This window comes from Pholis gunnellus (assembly GCF_910591455.1).
Source record: "Pholis gunnellus genome assembly, chromosome: 13".
Classification (NCBI taxonomy): domain Eukaryota; kingdom Metazoa; phylum Chordata; class Actinopteri; order Perciformes; family Pholidae; genus Pholis; species Pholis gunnellus.
Window position 1 is genome coordinate 5881330 of NC_136540.1, and position 18305 is coordinate 5899634.

Here is an 18305-nt window from a genome sequence, read left to right on the forward strand (position 1 = left end):
AATAAGAAAAATAATGTGTCTATTCATTTGAACAATGCACGCAACATTGAACATGAACGGTTTGCAAATAAAAGGATGGCATCCAGCAGTAATGATGGTAGGGTAAAATATAACGTTGACTGTTTTAAAGGACGATGAGTAACAATACGATATAATTCAATCCACTACGATTTAACAGTCCCATAGAAAGGCACCCGCGCTCTGTTATGCATACTTGCATAGCTACTGCCAAACAATTATTTCTAGATTATGAAGATTCCGCTTCATTTTGCCAAACAACAGTTAACCACCTTACAGGGGGTGCCTGAACGCCTCACCCTGTACATCCGGGTGACTAGGTCGTTCCGCTAGCTAGCTTAGTTGGCGGTGCCTGTTCCACAAATACAAACAAAAGTTTTTTACTGAAGCTGGCTGTGCAAAGACTGAATTAAATGTATTTTTGTGATTTTTTTTTACCTCACATTGATGATACAGGCACACGTGGAAATGATCTTCACATAGATATGAGTTAGTTAACGCTAACCTGTTAGCTACGTTGCAAGTTATTTTGTCCAGCTAACATTAGCTAGCCTACTGTTAGCTTGTAGCATTCACCAGATACAGCAAGCTGGCCGAAACCTAATTTCACCAAATCTGAAGTTAGGCAACGAGAGGTAAGTGCATATATGGCATTTCCAATATTTTGTTTTCATCATATTGCTAGCGATATAGCTAACGTTAACGAGCGCAGCTAACTAACGTTGTAACGTTACTTGAATGTAGCATCAGGTTAGTCTAATGCAAAGCTTCTGCGCACAATTGGAAGTTAAGCACTTTGTTTGTTATTTATTGTATTAAGCATAGCATCATCACAAGTATTACAATAAGAGCATGATTGACATACGCCTTCTGAAAAGAAAACAAATAGACATGTGTATGTGCGACGTCGCAGCACGTCAGTTGCGCATATTAAAGACGTAGATGTTTACAAATACATGTCAAAATCAGTCAAAAGATATGCATCTCCCTTATTGTTCATTTAGTATGTCGGACTCGGACAGTGACGAGGACCAAGATCGGCCTTTCTCTCTGACTGGCTTCCTCTTTGGAAACATCAACGAAGATGGACAGCTGGAGGATGACAGTGTTCTGGACAGTGTGGGTGTTTCAAGGATTTCTACTTCAATAAACAGCATATCGTTTGAACTAAGTTTATTAAATGAATGGTGCACATTTTATATAATGTATCATTTTCATTATTAACTTTTAGATCGTAGTATATTTTTTGTACTGCTTATTGCAACTTTCTGTTGTGTTTCTCCTCGCCCAGGAGTCCAAAAAGCATTTGGCTGGTTTGGGCTCACTGGGCCTGGGCTCACTTATTACAGAGATCACTGCCAATGATGAGGATGATCCGGAGGAAAGCAGAGATACTGTTAACGTGGACGCAGATGGTTGGTTTAACTTTTATAAATGAACTTTTATTATTATTATTAATTTAGCCAGGAACAGGATGTAATGACATTTTCAACATTTCTCCTCTTCCAGGTTGGGTAAAAAGTACAGAAGATGCCGTTGATTATTCTGACATCAATGAGGTGGCTGAGGATGAGACAAAGAAGTACCGTCAGGCCATGGGGTCTCTGCAGCCCAGCAGGAACACAGGTGATCAACTAAGAGAGCCTTAGAGTCATATTACTGTTTGATTGTTAGACTCAAGTAAAAAGTATATTTTTTATTTCTTTACTTACATTTTTTCTTAAGATGAATACAATTGATGTCATCCGTATTTTCTATAATACCAGAAAAGAAACCGAAATTTGACCAATTTCACCTCTTTTCACTTGAGGTTATTTTTTCCACCATATTGATTTTACCTCAATTTTCATTCAACCCTACAAAGGATTTCAAAGTGTTGTTGGACTATTAAATTAAACATATTTTCAAATTCTTTAGTCTTAGATGATGAGGATGACTATGACGCTGACTGCGAGGATATTGACTCAAAGCTTATGCCTCCTCCGCCACCACCAAGTCTTCCTACAGCTGCTAAGAAAGAGGAACCGGCCGCTCAGAGCACAACCGGTAAGGACATGTTCATTCATAATGGTTGTGTGTGGCTTGTCTTCTTCCACAGAGGTTTAAGCTGCAACTCTGGAGTCTGTAAGGAAGGGAATTTGCTAAAGGTTCATGTTATTGTGAGTTTTAGATTGTCTCTGGAGAAAATATACTGCACTTGATCGTATAGTAAACTAAATAGCAGTTCACATTAGGTTCAAAAGTTTTTTTATCTCAAGGGAAGTTTGATGGTCTCTGATGCTGTTGTGACCTGTCACTATCTCTCCACACAGTTGGGGAAGAGGGTGATGGCATCATCCTGCCCTCCATCATCGCGCCATCCTCTACGGCTGATAAGGTTGACTTCAGCAGCTCCTCAGACTCCGAGTCGGAAACTGACCGTCCCTGCCAGGGCTTAGGGGCTGGAGGCCCCCCAGATATGCTCAACCTCCCTCTTGCTGGCATCATGGAGAAAGATGCTGCCAAAGCACTGCCAGGTGTTACAGAGCTCTTCCCAGAGTTCAGGCCTGGAAGGGTAAAGCGTCTTTACAGCCACTGTCTACTGAGATTCATCATTACACATCCTAAAAGTGTATTTTATCATCATAATTTGTGTTCACTGACACCCGCTGTCTGTCGGATGTACTACCAGGTGCTTCGATTCTTACGGCTGTTCGGTCCCGGAAAGAACATGCCGTCCGTTTGGAGGAGTGCCCGCAGGAAGAAGAAGCGGAAGCACCGCGACCATCAGCCGGGGACACCTCCTCCAGAGGGAGAGCCAACCGAGCAAAGCCAGGAGCAGAAGTCCGGATGGCTTTATGAGTATGCACCCCCTCCTCCCCCAGAGCAGTGTCTCTCCGATGATGAGGTAAAACGTCCAGTGTTGCGGGGTATTGAATGCGCTAATGTCAGCTGGTACCTGGCAAGTTATCACTGTATCCGGCACTGAACATGCTTTTTTGTTCCACCGCCCAGATAACTATGATGGCTCCAGTAGAATCCAAGTTCTCACAAACGTGCGGCGACGGGGACAAGGAGGCAGAGTCTCGACCTAAAGTAGCAGAATGGAGGTACGGTCCAGCGCAGCTCTGGTACGACATGATCGGCGTCTCCGAGGATGGAAGCAACTTCAACTACGGCTTCAAGCTGAAAGAAGAGCAGACCAGTGAGCCTCAGCAGCAGGACAGGCCTAAAGAAAGAACAGATGCTGCTCATGAGGTACGCAGTGGATGTCTGCAGCCTTAACATGAAAATTATACTTGCTGTTTTACTTATATTGTGTGTGATATATCTCTAGTTTCCGAGGCGGATGGACGACGACGACAATGAAGACAGTGATGATGGAGATAAGGAACGATCAGCCCTTGAGAATGAGCTCTTCCTGATGGTCACGCAGCTGAAATGGGAGGACGATATTATCTGGAACGGGGAGGACGTCAAACACAAGGGCACAAAGACTCAGAGAGCCAGCCTAGCAGGATGGCTGCCCTCCAGCATGACCCGCAATGCTAATGCTTACAATGCACAGCAGGGTAAGACACACACAAAAAATACAGAAGTAACTCTTGCGTGTGACGCAAAGGCTGTAATATTTCATGTGTGTTAAAGCAATATAATAGTATATTTAATTTGACAGGTCTCACAAGAAGTAATTCTCAGTTGGTGCCGCCTCCGCCTCCACCCATGCCCAAAATTTCGTCAATCTCTGGCTCTAAGCGGGAAAAAAACATCCACGATAATCAAGGTGGGTGCATTTTTAGGTCACAATACAAATAAGAGATTCCCCAGACCGTTTTAATCTCAGGCTAACCACTCATTTTCTCCGTTGTCCTCATTCGTTCTCGTTCCTCCGCAGCCTATCATGAAGAAGACTGTCCGTGGTTCTCCATCTTCCCAATTGACAACGAGGAGTTGGTGTACGGACGCTGGGAAGACAACATTATCTGGGATGACCAGGAGATGGATCGCATGCTCATGCCACCTGTTCTTACACTGGATCCCAATGATGAAAATATCATCCTCGGTATATTCAGAATTCCCGTCCGATTAGGCTTCATAATCACAATAACAAGTAGAAACATCTGTTATATGCATTTATGTGACTTAAGTGTGTAATTTATATCATCTTAATAGAGCATCCACTATTACTTTGTCAGTAAATCCTGTAAACCGGTGCACTGAGGCAGATGGTCTGCTTATTGTTGACAAACGGCTGTCTCTTGTAGAAATCCCGAATGAAAAGGAGGAGATGACTTCCCACTCCCCGTCAAAAGAGAATAAGAAGGAAACGGCAATCAAAAAGAGCCGCATCCTGCTGGGGAAGACCGGGGTGATAAAAGATGAGCCGCAGCAGGTAAGCTGCCTCTTCAGGGCACGCAAAGGCGCACATTTGATAATGTGAAATGGAAGATTACCCGGTCTGCCTCTACAGTGGAGATGCGAGTCATTTGAAACAGAAAAATGGTAAAATAAGAAAGCTCAAGGCTACATAATTAAGGATAAAATGATGAAATGAAAGTGACAGAATACTTGCAACTGAGGCTGCAAATTTCTTGTAAAGTGCCATTTATTTCTAAGCTGTAAGGACAATGGTCTTCTCACGTTTCAGTAAAAAATAGTAAAGGTTTAAAGGACGTTACTTTTAGTGGGCAATGTGGTTTCTCTCATCTCAGAACATGTCGCAGCCTGAAGTGAAGGACCCCTGGAACCTCTCCAATGATGAGTTCTACTATCCTAAACAGCAGGGCCTGAGGGGGACGTTCGGCGGCAACATCATTCAGGTAAGCAGCAAAAATACAGATAAAGCCCACTGGACATGAGCAACATGGATCTGCTTTAAATCGTTTTTTCTACTGAGTATCATATAAAGTAGACTCATAACCTGTGAAATAAGCTCAAAACAGCTGAGATGTACATTTTGTGTCTTTAACAGCACTCCATCCCGGCGCTGGAGCTGAGGCAGCCCTTCTTCCCCACTCACATGGGGCCCATGAAATTGCGGCAGTTTCATCGGCCGACTCTGAAGAAGTACTCATTTGGAGCTTTGGCTCAGCCAGGTCCCCATGCGGTCCAGCCACTGCTCAAACACATTAAGAAGAAGGCCAAGGTGGAGCAGCCCTGTTCAACACAAGCACTACTACTCTATCAACATTCACATTTAGAGTTTTAGCAATTTTTGTACGTGAGTGAATTATCGAGTGCGTATGTTTTTTTTGTATAGATGCGAGAGCAGGAGCGGCAAGCGTCAGGAGGAGGAGACATGTTCTTCATGAGAACCCCGCAGGACTTGACGGGTAAAGATGGAGATCTGATCCTGGCAGAGTACAGTGAAGAATACGCCCCTCTCATCATGCAAGTTGGCTTGGCCACGAAGATCAAAAACTACTACAAAAGGGTGAGTGCAGCCTTTTGTTTTCTACTCGTAACTTTGCATTTTGTCAGCCAAGACATTTTGATCGTCGTATTCATTTGCAGAATTGTTTGGCATTTCTTCTTTTTGAAGGACTCCATATTTTCTACTTTGTTGGATAGTAGTTGTTAAAATGCATAATGACGTCGTTCCTTTGTCCTTCAGAAACCTGGAAAGGATCCCGGAGCACCGGACTGTAAATATGGAGAGACCGTATACTGCCACACGTCCCCTTTCCTGGGCTCTCTTCATCCTGGACAGCTGCTCCAGGTCAGCACCTTCCCACTCAAATATTCAGTACTCAAATTAGGTAAATGTATGAAGCATCACTGCTCTGTCATCATGCCAAACAATATGATGGTATGTCTTTTTTTTTTTTTCTTGTAGGCATTTGAAAACAACCTCTTCCGTGCTCCAATCTACCTGCACAAGATGCCAGAGACGGATTTCTTGGTTCTACGAACTCGACACGGCTTCTACATTAGAGAGCTGGTGGACATGGTCGTCGTTGGTCAGCAGTGCCCCTTATTCGAGGTTCCAGGGCCCAACTCCAAACGAGCCAACACTCACATCAGAGACTTCCTACAGGTATATATTTATTTGCCTGAACTCTCCCAGAGACGTGAGCTGCTGCTGCTGTTGTTGCAAATGCTGAAGTTTCACGTCTGTATCCTCCAGGTGTTCATTTACCGCTTGTTCTGGAAGAGCAAGGACCGGCCCCGCAGAATCCGCATGGAGGATATAAAGAAAGCTTTTCCCTCGCACTCTGAGAGCAGCATCAGGAAACGGCTGAAACTCTGTGCGGACTTCAAACGTACAGGTAGCCCGCGCTCATTCATTAACCCTGTGCGCCCACCATTCAGTGATCATCATCTTCTGTTGGACTAACCCAGTGTGCTGTATCAGGGCAATGTTGAGGTTATACAGATGTGTACTGTGCATGAGCTCGGGAGTGTGTGTGCCTTGAATTGACAGACAGGAATGTGGACAGAAAAAGAGCTTTTTACACCAACTATGGAGTTTACTCTGAAGGTAAGATGTAGTTAAAGGACAGTATAAGGACACAGGGTGCAAATGCTTAGTATTTACAATCAGCAAGTCATGGTTTTCTACAATGTCTAACATACACATACCTATCATGGAAACTCTGCCATTTTTGCTTATGATACTGCGTGCTGTGTTCGAGAGGTTGCAGATTACGAGGAAATGTGTTAACAGTGTCTCGTCCTCGTGCCAGGTATGGACTCTAACTGGTGGGTGCTGAAGCCTGACTTCAGATTGCCCACAGAGGAGGAGATCAGGGCCATGGTGTCTCCAGAGCAGTGCTGCGCTTACTATAGCATGCTGGTGGCAGAGCAGAGACTCAAGGTAACATTATCTTAATAACTTCAGACGGTGAAAGGGATAGTTCGGATTACTTGAAGTGGTGTTGTATCAGGTAATCATGCATAGTTAGTATATTACCTCCAGCAGATGGTTGTCAGTTTACTGGCACGGAAGTAATGTACTGCTGTGGACAGGGCAGCAGCATACAGTAACCACTAAAAAAAACAATAGCAGTTTAAGTGTACACTTTGTTTAAATATTTTTCATGTTTCAGCCCTTTCTGGCGGAGAACTAAAGCCGCTCTCTGCGTTCTCTTCAAAGCTCTTTTACAGTAGTTTTACCTGCAGAACACGGTAGTTGCTGGTTTACCGCTGCCTCGATCGGTTAGTTTGTTTGTGTTATCGTAGTCGTCAGCAGTACATCGCTTTTCTTCCGAGCTGGTAGTTCTGTCTGCTTTTCCAAACTGGAGGCAAACCGACGTCCATCCTCTGTTAGTGATACACTGACGATGGATAAGTAGCTCATACAACCCCACTTTAAAACATCCGGTCTACCAACACACAAGTGACTGTTGTTGGCATGGCTTCACTACAAGTTATTTTACACCTTTTTTAGGATGCTGGATATGGTGAGAAGTCCTTCTTTGCTCCAGAGGAGGAGAACGAAGAGGACTTTCAAATGAAGATTGACGACGAGGTATTATGTGCCTCCTCATAATCAAGTTAAGTGTGTATGATTTGAGAAAGACCTTTCGGATTTACACCATGCTTATCTCGTGTCACACATCTTAGGTGCGGACCGCTCCTTGGAACACAACGAGAGCCTTCATTTCTGCCATGAAGGGGAAATGCCTGTTGGAGGTTACAGGCGTGGCGGATCCTACGGGCTGTGGAGAGGGTTTCTCCTACGTCAAAGTGCCCAACAAGCCCACGCAACAGAAGGTCTGACTGTCTAAAAGCAAAACATTTGCCACCCCATGTTCTGCGTTGTGTAAATGCACAGAGGGTGAAAACTTTGATCCTGTGCGGTGTTTCAGGACGACAAAGAGCCACAGCCTGCCAAGAAGACGGTGACGGGGACGGACGCCGACCTGAGGAGACTCTCGCTGAAGAATGCCAAGCAGCTGCTGCGCAAGTTTGGTGTTCCAGAGGAAGAGGTAAGACCGTGGCTGAGTTAAGGACAGCCTAGTGGTCTACAATAACCATTTTGTTGTCTATGCTCTTATCTTTTATTCACTCCAACTGGGAAAACCTGCAAAAACTCTGCTCGGGTGTTTCCTTTCAGGCTTGTTAAAGTCATTGCACGTCTGTATGTGTGTTAGATCAAGAAGCTCTCGCGCTGGGAGGTGATTGACGTGGTGAGAACCATGTCCACGGAGCAGGCGCGCTCGGGCGAGGGACCCATGAGCAAGTTTGCCAGAGGCTCTCGTTTCTCCGTCGCGGAACACCAGGAGCGCTACAAGGAAGAGTGCCAGCGGATCTTTGACCTGCAGAACAAGTGAGACTCTTATTCAGGGTTATATGTGTTCTTCGGGATTCTGTCCGAGCGCACCTTGAATTCCTTTTCCTTGTCGCACCCCTCGTCACAGAGTGCTGGAGTCGACGGAGGTGCTGTCCACCGACACGGACAGCAGCTCAGCGGAGGACAGTGACTTTGAGGAGATGGGGAAGAACATCGAGAACATGCTGCAGAACAAGAAGACCAGCTCCCAGCTTTCCCGAGAGAGGGAGGAGCAGGAGAGGAAAGAGCTGCACAGGATGCTGATGGGCGAGGAGAGCGATCGTGACCATAAGCTACGCAAGGAGCGGCGGAAAGGCTTGTGTGAGTCTACGTTTCTGAAAGTCAGAAGATTTGGTTTTGCAAGGTTGAAAAAAATGTCTCTAAACTGTAAGCTTTACTTCCCTTCGCTCTACAGCCAGCTCCTTATCCACCGGCTCCCACAAGGACGATGACACGTCCTCAGTCACCAGCCTAAACTCCGCGGCCACAGGGCGGCGTCTCAAGATCTATCGCACCTTCAGGGACGAGGACGGCAAGGAATATGTCCGATGTGAGACCGTACGCAAGGCTTCCGTCATTGACGCCTACACCAGGATCAGAACCACCAAGGATGACGAATTCATGTGGGTCTCACGAATCGTAGAAATGACCCTTATTTAGGCCACTGCCATCGTCACAACTGAACCAGCGAATGTTAAACAAGTCTGTCATGTGTATCGTTGCGGTTGCAGACGAAAGTTTGCCCTCTTCGACGAGCAGCACAGAGAAGAGATGAGGAAGGAGCGCCGGCGTATTCAGGAGCAGCTGAGGAGGCTAAAGAGAAACCAAGAGAAAGACAAGATCAAGGGACCCCCGGAGAAGAAGGCCAAGAAGGTGAAGGAGAGACCAGACCTCAAGGTTAAAGTAAGCTCACCGATTCATGTCTCCTCTCTTTCACTTTCCTTTTCCTCAGCAGGTATTTGGTACCCAGCTAAATGCAAACCAGTGGCTTTCCATTGGTGTAGATAATGTGTACGTTCTTCTTTCAGTATTACTATCGTACACCACATGCAGATTAATTGTCGTGTTCCTTAATGTCTTTTCCTAGTTAAAGTGCGGCGCATGTGGAGCCATCGGACACATGAGAACCAACAAGTTCTGCCCGCTGTACTATCAGACCAACGCCCCGCCTTCTAACCCGGTTGCTATGACAGAGGAGCAGGAGGAGGAGCTGGAAAAGACCGTCATCCACAACGACAACGAGGAACTGATCAAGGTGGAGGGCACCAAGATCGTGCTGGGCAAGCAGCTCATTGAGAGGTAACTGATCATTTTCTAAATTTGGGTCCACGGGCAGCAAGAGACGGTGCTTCTAAATGAATGATCTGTAGCCTCCACCCACTGCAGTTCCTGACATTTCTTCTCTCCTGCAGTGCTGATGAGGTGCGGCGAAAATCTTTAGTGCTCAAGTTCCCCAAGCAACAGCTCCCACCAAAGAAGAAGAGACGCGTGGGCAACGCTGTGCACTGCGACTACCTCAATGTATGCAATGTTGCACAGATTCTCTTAAAACATACTTGTACTGAGCGTGCCTTTAGCTGATCCTTCTGCTTTTGCTTCGTAACATTCACAGAAACCACACAAGGCCATCCACCGCAGGCGCACGGACCCCATGGTGACATTGTCCTCCGTGCTGGAGAGCATCATCAATGACATGCGGGATCACCCCAACGTAAGATCTGCTGGCACCCGCCTCCACAACGTTTCATTGTTTCCAGTCACCTTCTTTACTGCCTCATTTCTTTACTTCTTCTGCCTCTTCTTTGTAGACGTATCCGTTCCACACACCAGTGAATGCCAAGGTTGTGAAGGACTACTACAAGATCATCACGCGGCCCATGGACCTGCAGACGCTGAGGGAGAACGTACGTAAGCGGATGTACCCATCAAGGGACGAGTTCCGCGAAGCCGTGGAAGTTATCGTCAAAAACAGCGCCACCTACAATGGTGAGTTATACGAACGTGTTTAACCTCCTCTCTCGAAAAAACAGACTTAAGTCTTACTGTGGTTTCAGTTAGACTTTCAATTTAAACCCACGTCAAAGTGTTACAAGGCGGCTCTCTGTGTTTGTTGCATTAGGGGCAAAACATCCAATAACACAGGTAGCGCAGTCCATGCTGGACCTGTGTGATGCTAAACTGAAAGAGGTGAGTGTTAAATATTTTGTCCTATTTAATCATCTTCCTGCCCCTTTTTGCCAATTTGCCTATTCACTATTAAACCTCTGTGTGTGTGTGTGTGTGTGTGTGTGTGTGTGTGTGTGTGCAGAAGGAAGACAGGCTGGTGAGGCTGGAGAAAGCCATCAACCCCTTGCTGGATGATGACGATCAGGTGGCCTTCTCCTTCATCCTCGACAACATTGTGACCCAGAAAATGATGGTAGTTCCCGATGTGAGTCACACCCGCTTGTCATTTTTTCTTACCCTCGTCAATATGGGAGCGCCGATCAGTTCACATGCAGGAAAACGCAACGATCTCATCCCTTAACTCCTCCCCCTCACTACAGTCATGGCCGTTTCACCATCCCGTCAACAAGAAGTTTGTGCCCGATTATTACAAGGTGATCGTATGCCCCATGGATCTTGAGAGCATTCGCAAGGTGAGAGTCATACAAACTATCCTCCATTTGATATTTTGAATATCAGCAATACTTTACAGAAACTGAGCTTCTTTTTGTTTTTATTTCATGGTTCAACAGTACATCTCCAAACACAAATACCAGAACCGAGATGTGTTCCTAACAGACGTCAGTTACATCCACGCCAACAGCATCAAGTACAATGGTAATTGTGTTAACGTCGCTGTTATTGTGACCGTCACTAGTTCGGTTAAGATGTAGTTTGAAGCACCATTACTCACACATCTCTCTGCGTGTCCTCCACAGGCGCAGAAAGTCCGTACACCAAGACGGCCCTGGATATTGTCAATGTGTGCAAGCAAACCTTAGCAGAGGTATGTTGAGTCTTTGCCTTTTTAAAATGTAGATTTATAATAAACCTTTTCCCCTCTAATGAATAGTTTACCCTCCTGTTTTTCACACACACCCTATTATTGTAGAAAATAATTAAATGATATTCAATATAGGCATAGTGTAGAATCCTACATCACAGTGTCGTACTTAGAAAATAGTTATTCCTGTACATCTTTTATCGCCTGTTTCTGTGCCTCCAGTATGATGAGCACTTGACCCAGCTGGAGAAGGACATCTCTACTGCTAAAGAGGCAGCTCTAGATGCAGCAGACTTGGAGTGTCTGGACCCAATGACTCCGGGGCCGTACACGCCGCAGGTAGGAGAGCATTCAGGGCCCAGTTTTGTTTTACTTGCTTGGTAAATGGTGGTTTCCTGGGTTTCTTGTTACGTCGACAAAAGACTTGCGGCCTCCAGCTATGTGTAAAGTGCCACTTCAGGTAGTCTGAACGTTTCTCCGTGCCGTAGTCTCCTTTCCACTCCTTGTAGTTCTCCTTAGCCCTTGTATTCCTTCGCTCGTTCTCTGCACTAACTCTCCTTTCCAGACTTTCACGTTTCATCTTTATACTCTAGTTTCTTCACCGTAGTGTCTCTTTTCTCCCACCCTGTTTTTCTCCTTCGTTCCTGCCGTCTTGTCCCGTCTCTCCCTTTGTGTGCGCCGCTCTGTGTGTGGCGTTGGCCAGCCGGCTGATCTGTTTGACAGCGGGGCCTCAGGGAGTCTGCCCAGAGAGACCAGCAGCCTTTTCTCTGAGGGACCTCTAGTGGTTGCTCCAGAGAAGAGAGGGGGGCAGGTACGGAGAGAGACAGAAATAAGGCTCGCAACCACATGCCACCTCTCCTCAAACTACCCTCAGAGCACCCAGCTAGATCACAGGCTTTTGTTGTTAAAGTTGTTCCTCACACCAGACAATCACAGATAACATTACAGCATAAAAGTGAGTGTAGTTATTTTTGCTTCGTGGCTCTGTCTTTTGGCAAGAGATGTCAGACTTTTATCGTACTGCCCCTCAGGGTCGCCACGGCAGAAGACCCGGGGAGGAAGAGTCAGATGTGGACATTGAAGGCTATGAGGAGGAGGATGATGATGGCAAACCCAAAACTCCTGCTCCTGTAAGAAAGACAGATTTATGAAAAAAAGATTATTAGATGATTGTGAGGTCACTGCGGCTGTGCATTTATGCACAGATGAAAACGTACCAGCTAGCGAACACAACGGCACGACCAATTTCAGGTCGTGCCGTTGTGTGGCCTAACATTTTCATTTTACAAACTTTAAGCACACACTTACGATTCTCCCTGTTTTCATGATTTTAGTTGGATGGCCTGGTTGCGTTGAAGTGGGGTGTTCTTTTAATTAACGGATTTATTTAATCCTCACACTGTTTTATAAGAAACAGTTGTAAAATCTTTCCACACCTTTTTATCTTCTCAAACATTCTCCTGTACTATTTGATTGTACAATTCTTTTTATTGTTTGTTTGTTCTTTATTTGTAATTTCTATGTATCGTGTACTTCTTACTCATTTAACTATGACAAATCTTGTCTGTCCTGTCTTTGTAGGCAGAGGACGCGGATGGAGACCTAGAGGATGAAGATGACGAGGAGGACATGTTGCTGCCGCCTCTGCACGACCAGGAGGAGGAGGAAGAGGAAGAGGACGGAATATCTAACCGCCCACCCCAAGCCAGCGTGCTGTACCAGGACCTGCTCATGTCTGACGGAGAGGACGACGCCAGTGAAGAGGAGGGCGACAACCCTTTCTCCTGTAAGTCCAGCTGCAGGGCCGCGGCCGGCTGCAGAAAATGTTCACAGCTACACATAAGAATGAAGCAATATATACCAAAAATAAGCAAAAGGATTGATGATAAGAGGAATGCATGCATGTAGAGTATAAGATGACAGCATTAGTGTGCTGCAAACATTCACTTAATGGCAAAAACATTGTAAAATGTGTAAATCTGATGTTCTTTCTATGTGATAGAACTGACAGTGAGCAAACGTTAACCATTAGTCTTTTGTGTTGTGTGTCCCCTCCAGCCATACAACTGTCGGAGAGCGGGAGCGACTCCGACAGAGAACTGGATGTACGACCTGCACCTCCACAGAGGGTGCAAGAGACGGCCCGCATGGGCATGGAGCAAGACGAGAGCATGATGTCATATGAAGGGGAGGGGCCCGATGAGCCTCACATGGAAGACAGCAACGTCAGGTACAACTGGCCCGGGAGCCAATATACTATATATTAATATAAAGCTTCTTTCCCACTAGACAAAAACACACATTAACATCCACTAACATGTGGCTTTTGTCTTCAGTGGGAAAGGTTATTATCAGCATTTATACCCGGGACAAATGACCCTGCAGTGGTTAGTTATTTGTCGGCCCCAGCTCCGATCGGCAGTGATGGAACCATGACACCCAGTTGGACCTGCTAATTTTTGCATCGAAGTGAAAATATAATAAATAAAATCAACAGGAATTTGGATAATTATTAAAATGTGATGACGTAGAAAACATACAATCAACATGGTCTCCTCAAAGCCACCAGAGAGTGACAGAAACAGCAATGGTGCCTCGCCGATCGTCAGAGAACATCATTCATTCAAACTCAACAGAAACTAAATAGAAGTCTCGCAACTGTTCCAACAATCACCAACTCTGGTTGGAGAGTATGAAAGAAGATTTCAGCAGTAGGGAACAATCCGTTTGTATTAGCAGTGACTTGATGGAGCTTTAATACGGCGTTAAGAGTGGAACAGTAAACAATGAGGCTGACATCAATGAGCTAAAAACACAAACCGTGAGGCTGGATTGCAAATATTGTTTCCTATGAATCGCAAATGTGTAGCTAGGTGATTTGTATCTTGCGTGTGAATCCCAGACTCCACCACGAACAATAAAACTACTATAGAGAGAGTTAATTATAGAATGTAAATGTATTGAATGGCTATTGCTTAAAAATGCCCAAAACAGGGTTTGATGTTATAACTTAAAACGCATCCGGGCTTCCTGTTTGACTTCCCTCTCTTCTGTCTCAGTTACGGCAGCTACGAGGAGCCCGAGAGCCGGAGCCAGTTGTTGCAGCCCGTTAGCATGGGAAACGGAGAAGACTACGCCGTCAGCGAGGAAGAGGAGGAAGATGAGGAAGATGAAGCCCGCAGGAGAGGCCCAGCTGTTCTCTCCAAGGTCCAGCTCAGTGAAGACGAGGAGAGCGAAGAATTCCGATCTATAGGGGGAGACAGCGACATGGACTCTGACAACTAGTTGAATTTTCTTTTTTTTCTTTATCCACACTATTAAGAAAACATTGTTAATAATCACAGTTTTAAAAATGGAAAAGGAAAACATATTGTACATAGTTATTTTGTAAATGAAGGTTAAAGCTCTGTTGTACCTACGGTATATGGACACACAGCACATTGTAAATCTCAGTTTCCCTTTTATATGTTGAATCAAGTACTGTGATGTTTTTTGACATGGAAGTATGTGTACAGATGTTTTGTACTGTTTTAACTCGTGCATATCCTGCGCTCATAAGTAGTTCAGCAACTCCGCTTTTCCTATCCCACTTCCTGATTGGAAAATAGAATAAACACCCTGAATGATAACAGACAGCTCTTTCTTTAAAAAAAACAACATAAAATCAAATAGTTAGAGATCATAAAACATGTTTTTCTTTCTCTGTTGAGATTTACCACTGGTGAGAAGATTAGTTTATTAAAACATGAAAGCAAATTGAAACAGATGCTTTGTGTGCCGGTGAGGTAACAAACCACGATTAAAGATTAGAGGTTGAAACATGACTCGGTTGGGTATTTAGGATTTTTATTGAGTTTGGTTTGTGGTTGAAAATCATGCCAGATATTCTGACATGGCATCACAGGAATAAGCACAGGTGTACGTAATAACGTAATGAGTGGCTGCATTTCACTTAGATGAACCCACTTCAGAGCCCTGTTGTGGTGCATGCTGGACTGGACTTGAACCAAGGATTGTTTTGACTTGATTAATCGATCACTTACTATTTTTCAATGTTTCTGTCCGAAACCCAAACATATTTACACTGATATAAACCGAGCAAAGCTAAAACTATTCATTTGTTATGAAAATAAGTGCAGATTAATTCTTCTCACTGGGACTCTTGAACTGAATGGAGCCATCAGTAATGTTATTGGGTTCACTCGAGCTTTTCTTGTGCTGATTATCATCACTTTCTTGTAAACTAATAGCAAACGGTAAGTGTAGGATAATCAGATGTTTCTTTTCTAGTGTTTTCATCAGTTTAAAGTAGATTTATGGATCACTGAATCAATTCATAATCAAAACTCAAACATGTTCATGAACATTATGAACAGCAGAGGGCTGTATGCTGCTGGTATACAGACTATCAAATGTCTCCGTTGTAATAGGACGGAGACATGAACTGCACTGAACACATTTTAGTATTATAAGTTATAAATTGTCACATGTATCATCTGAACTAACACACTCTGTCTTCTTTACCAATTCCCCTTAATAATAAACATCTGTACAATGACATCATAGAACATTTCATTTGTGCTGCGTGTTAATGGATCTCATTCAGGCACAAATAGCAGAGTAAAGATCAAAGAAAGCTGAACAAATACGGACTTTTGATGGTTTTGCTATGAATGAAAGAAATGTTTATGACTCCAGCAAAGTGAACAGCATTTCACATCAACACGTGACACTGAACGCGTATTAGGAAGTAACCAAACCCACACCTCTGTCTATTTCTTAGTAACGAGCACGCTTCCTATTGTGCAGAAGTCACCTGTTATGTTTTATTTTCATGACGGTAAACTGCACACTTCCTGTGGCGACAACAGCCTATTCTGCAATCCGCCGCTCTGAAGCGACGTCTGACTGCACTTCCACATTCAAATCAGCAATCGAAATTTGCAAAAGTCACTTCCAATTACCACACTGTTAATCTTTGAGTTCTCAGATTGTGCCAATATGCTTGCAAAGCTAACTGGCGTCTTATGATGACTTGATAGTACAGAGAATTATTTTTCACTTCCATTATTTCAGAGTATCTCAGATGGGTGGATTTAACAGGCAAAGACCTCCTGACATTTTTTACATTCTCCAACTTTTACAATAGTCAACATTACTTTTTTGTTCAAGCACTGTCGCAGGTGGTCTTGGCAATTTAAATTCCAGATCCAGAATTTCAGATCCCAGCCCATCTGATCAGCCTTCGCCCAGAGGAACATGCCTTGCTATAAAGGATGTATATGATTATGTACCCCTGAGCAGGGTGAGGGGATCCTGCAGGGGCTGAGGGACTGAGACCTCAGCACGGCCGTGGTCCTGTCGGAGGAGTCTCTCACTGAGCACAACAAGCTGTTGTGGTTCACGGGCGCTGAAGATTGTGATGAAGACCAACAAGTCGACCCATTATTGACAGATGATGCTCCTGGAGAAAACAATTTAGTACCAATTTGTACTTCTCGCACTGACATATAAGGTGCTCAAATTATAATTTTCTTGGTATTCTCTTTTTTTTTAATGTTAGGAAACAGACCGGATGGTGGGAAAAAGATTGGGTCAGCAGATTGGCAGTCGTCAGGGTCTAGACTTCGGCTGTTCCTAACAGCCTGGAGGGAGCGGAGGCTGGTCCCCATGGGCGACCTGGTCCTGCCTGGTGATGTTGCTGCAAAAACACATCAGGGTCATGTCCAGTTCACACACACACAATTGTAATTGCAAGTACTGTTGATGTGCTGCTAATTTTAAAAAATAACTTTTAAATGTAATATCATGTGTTTGAAAGTGATTTATCTATTTCTACTGACGAACAGAAAGTTCACTCTTCCTCACATTATAAGATAGAGGTAAAACATAAATGAACGTATCATCAATGTCTGTAGCTGTCAGACCAAAAACTGCAGAGAAAGTAGAAAAACTGCTGCGAACCTTGATTCTGAGCGAGTTTCAGCAGCTTGAACTGGGTGACTTGCTGGTGAAGTCTGGCCAGTTTTGGGCTTTGGCAGCCCTGCTCAGCTACTGATGTTGGTGACTGGTGAGGGGAAGAGCTCAGTGACGATACACCGGGCTGCCAACAAGAGGAGGACGAGGCCTCGGTTTTATTTCCCGGAGCAAAGTCCCCAACACTTTCAACAGTGTTGTTAAAATAAGACGGAAACATCACTGAGGACTCGGGGCTTCTCCCGGCGGGTGTTGAAACATAGTCCTGTCTTAAACCTGAAAAATATGGACCACGGATATCTCAATACATCTGTCACTGAGCACCATGCAGTGTACACTGGATCATTGAAAACATTCCTCTCTACTCACTGGCTTCCTGTAGACGAGCCATAATGTGGACATCTGTGATGTTCTGCAGTCTGTAGCTTGTGGTTATGGAGTCATCTGTGCAGATTTTAGGGGGTGTAGGGGTGAACATAAAGGTTGTCATAATGTAGAAGTTGAGTAAAGCTTGCATTATCATATTACCTGGCCTCTCAGAGATGTTGTGTGTTGTGCTGATAGATGTTTTGTCCGTAAAGGAGTCGACATTATGATGGAAAACTGCAGGAGCTCTGTAGAAATGACAGATTGATCCTGACAATACAGAAGGTGGGAGTTAGGGAAACCTGTGACCAAACCAATCACACTCAGAGGAATCTGTGAGTGAGTCTGTGCCGCTTGCTTACTTTGATCCAGCCTATTTATAAGTGAGCGACAGGCCGCCTCCATCTCAGGACTGGGGTTATCCAGGACGTGTCGGCACCATCTGAGAGCAGACTCACTTCTCTCCACAAACGCCTGCTTCTTTGAAGACTCATACAACCTGTGAGGAACACTTCGCTCGCTATGAACATATCTCACTCCTGCACTATGTAAAGAACAGAGCTGTTCTGAAGAGTGTTCCTGTCAAATACCAAACTGAGAAGTCAGCCCTCCTGATGAGCATCTATACTAGACACTAGCACCTTAATATGTGACATGGACAATATATCAAACCTGCTAGCCCAAAGTCACACTCTCAGACAT

The 18305-nt window shown here is 44.7% G+C and overlaps 1 protein-coding gene across 1 annotated transcript; it reads left to right on the forward strand.

The window, feature by feature from the left end:
• The first annotated feature begins 342 nt into the window (after window positions 1-342).
• On the forward strand, window positions 343-15424 carry taf1 (TAF1 RNA polymerase II, TATA box binding protein (TBP)-associated factor). The gene is made up of 40 exons (XM_079171824.1): window positions 343-653; window positions 1023-1137; window positions 1310-1433; window positions 1528-1644; window positions 1936-2064; window positions 2331-2572; window positions 2690-2905; window positions 3013-3255; window positions 3335-3569; window positions 3674-3781; window positions 3893-4060; window positions 4263-4390; window positions 4710-4817; window positions 4970-5143; window positions 5258-5431; window positions 5612-5716; window positions 5834-6034; window positions 6125-6266; window positions 6684-6814; window positions 7388-7468; window positions 7564-7713; window positions 7809-7928; window positions 8094-8269; window positions 8361-8593; window positions 8688-8895; window positions 9004-9175; window positions 9360-9571; window positions 9685-9793; window positions 9885-9983; window positions 10081-10258; window positions 10392-10459; window positions 10581-10703; window positions 10819-10911; window positions 11011-11095; window positions 11197-11264; window positions 11484-11600; window positions 12293-12391; window positions 12843-13047; window positions 13320-13491; window positions 14321-15424. The coding sequence occupies exons 2-40, from the start codon at window positions 1024-1026 to the stop codon at window positions 14544-14546; spliced, it is 5853 nt and encodes a 1950-aa protein (XP_079027950.1). The 5' UTR covers window positions 343-653; window position 1023; the 3' UTR covers window positions 14547-15424.
• Window positions 15425-18305: the final 2881 nt, after the last annotated feature.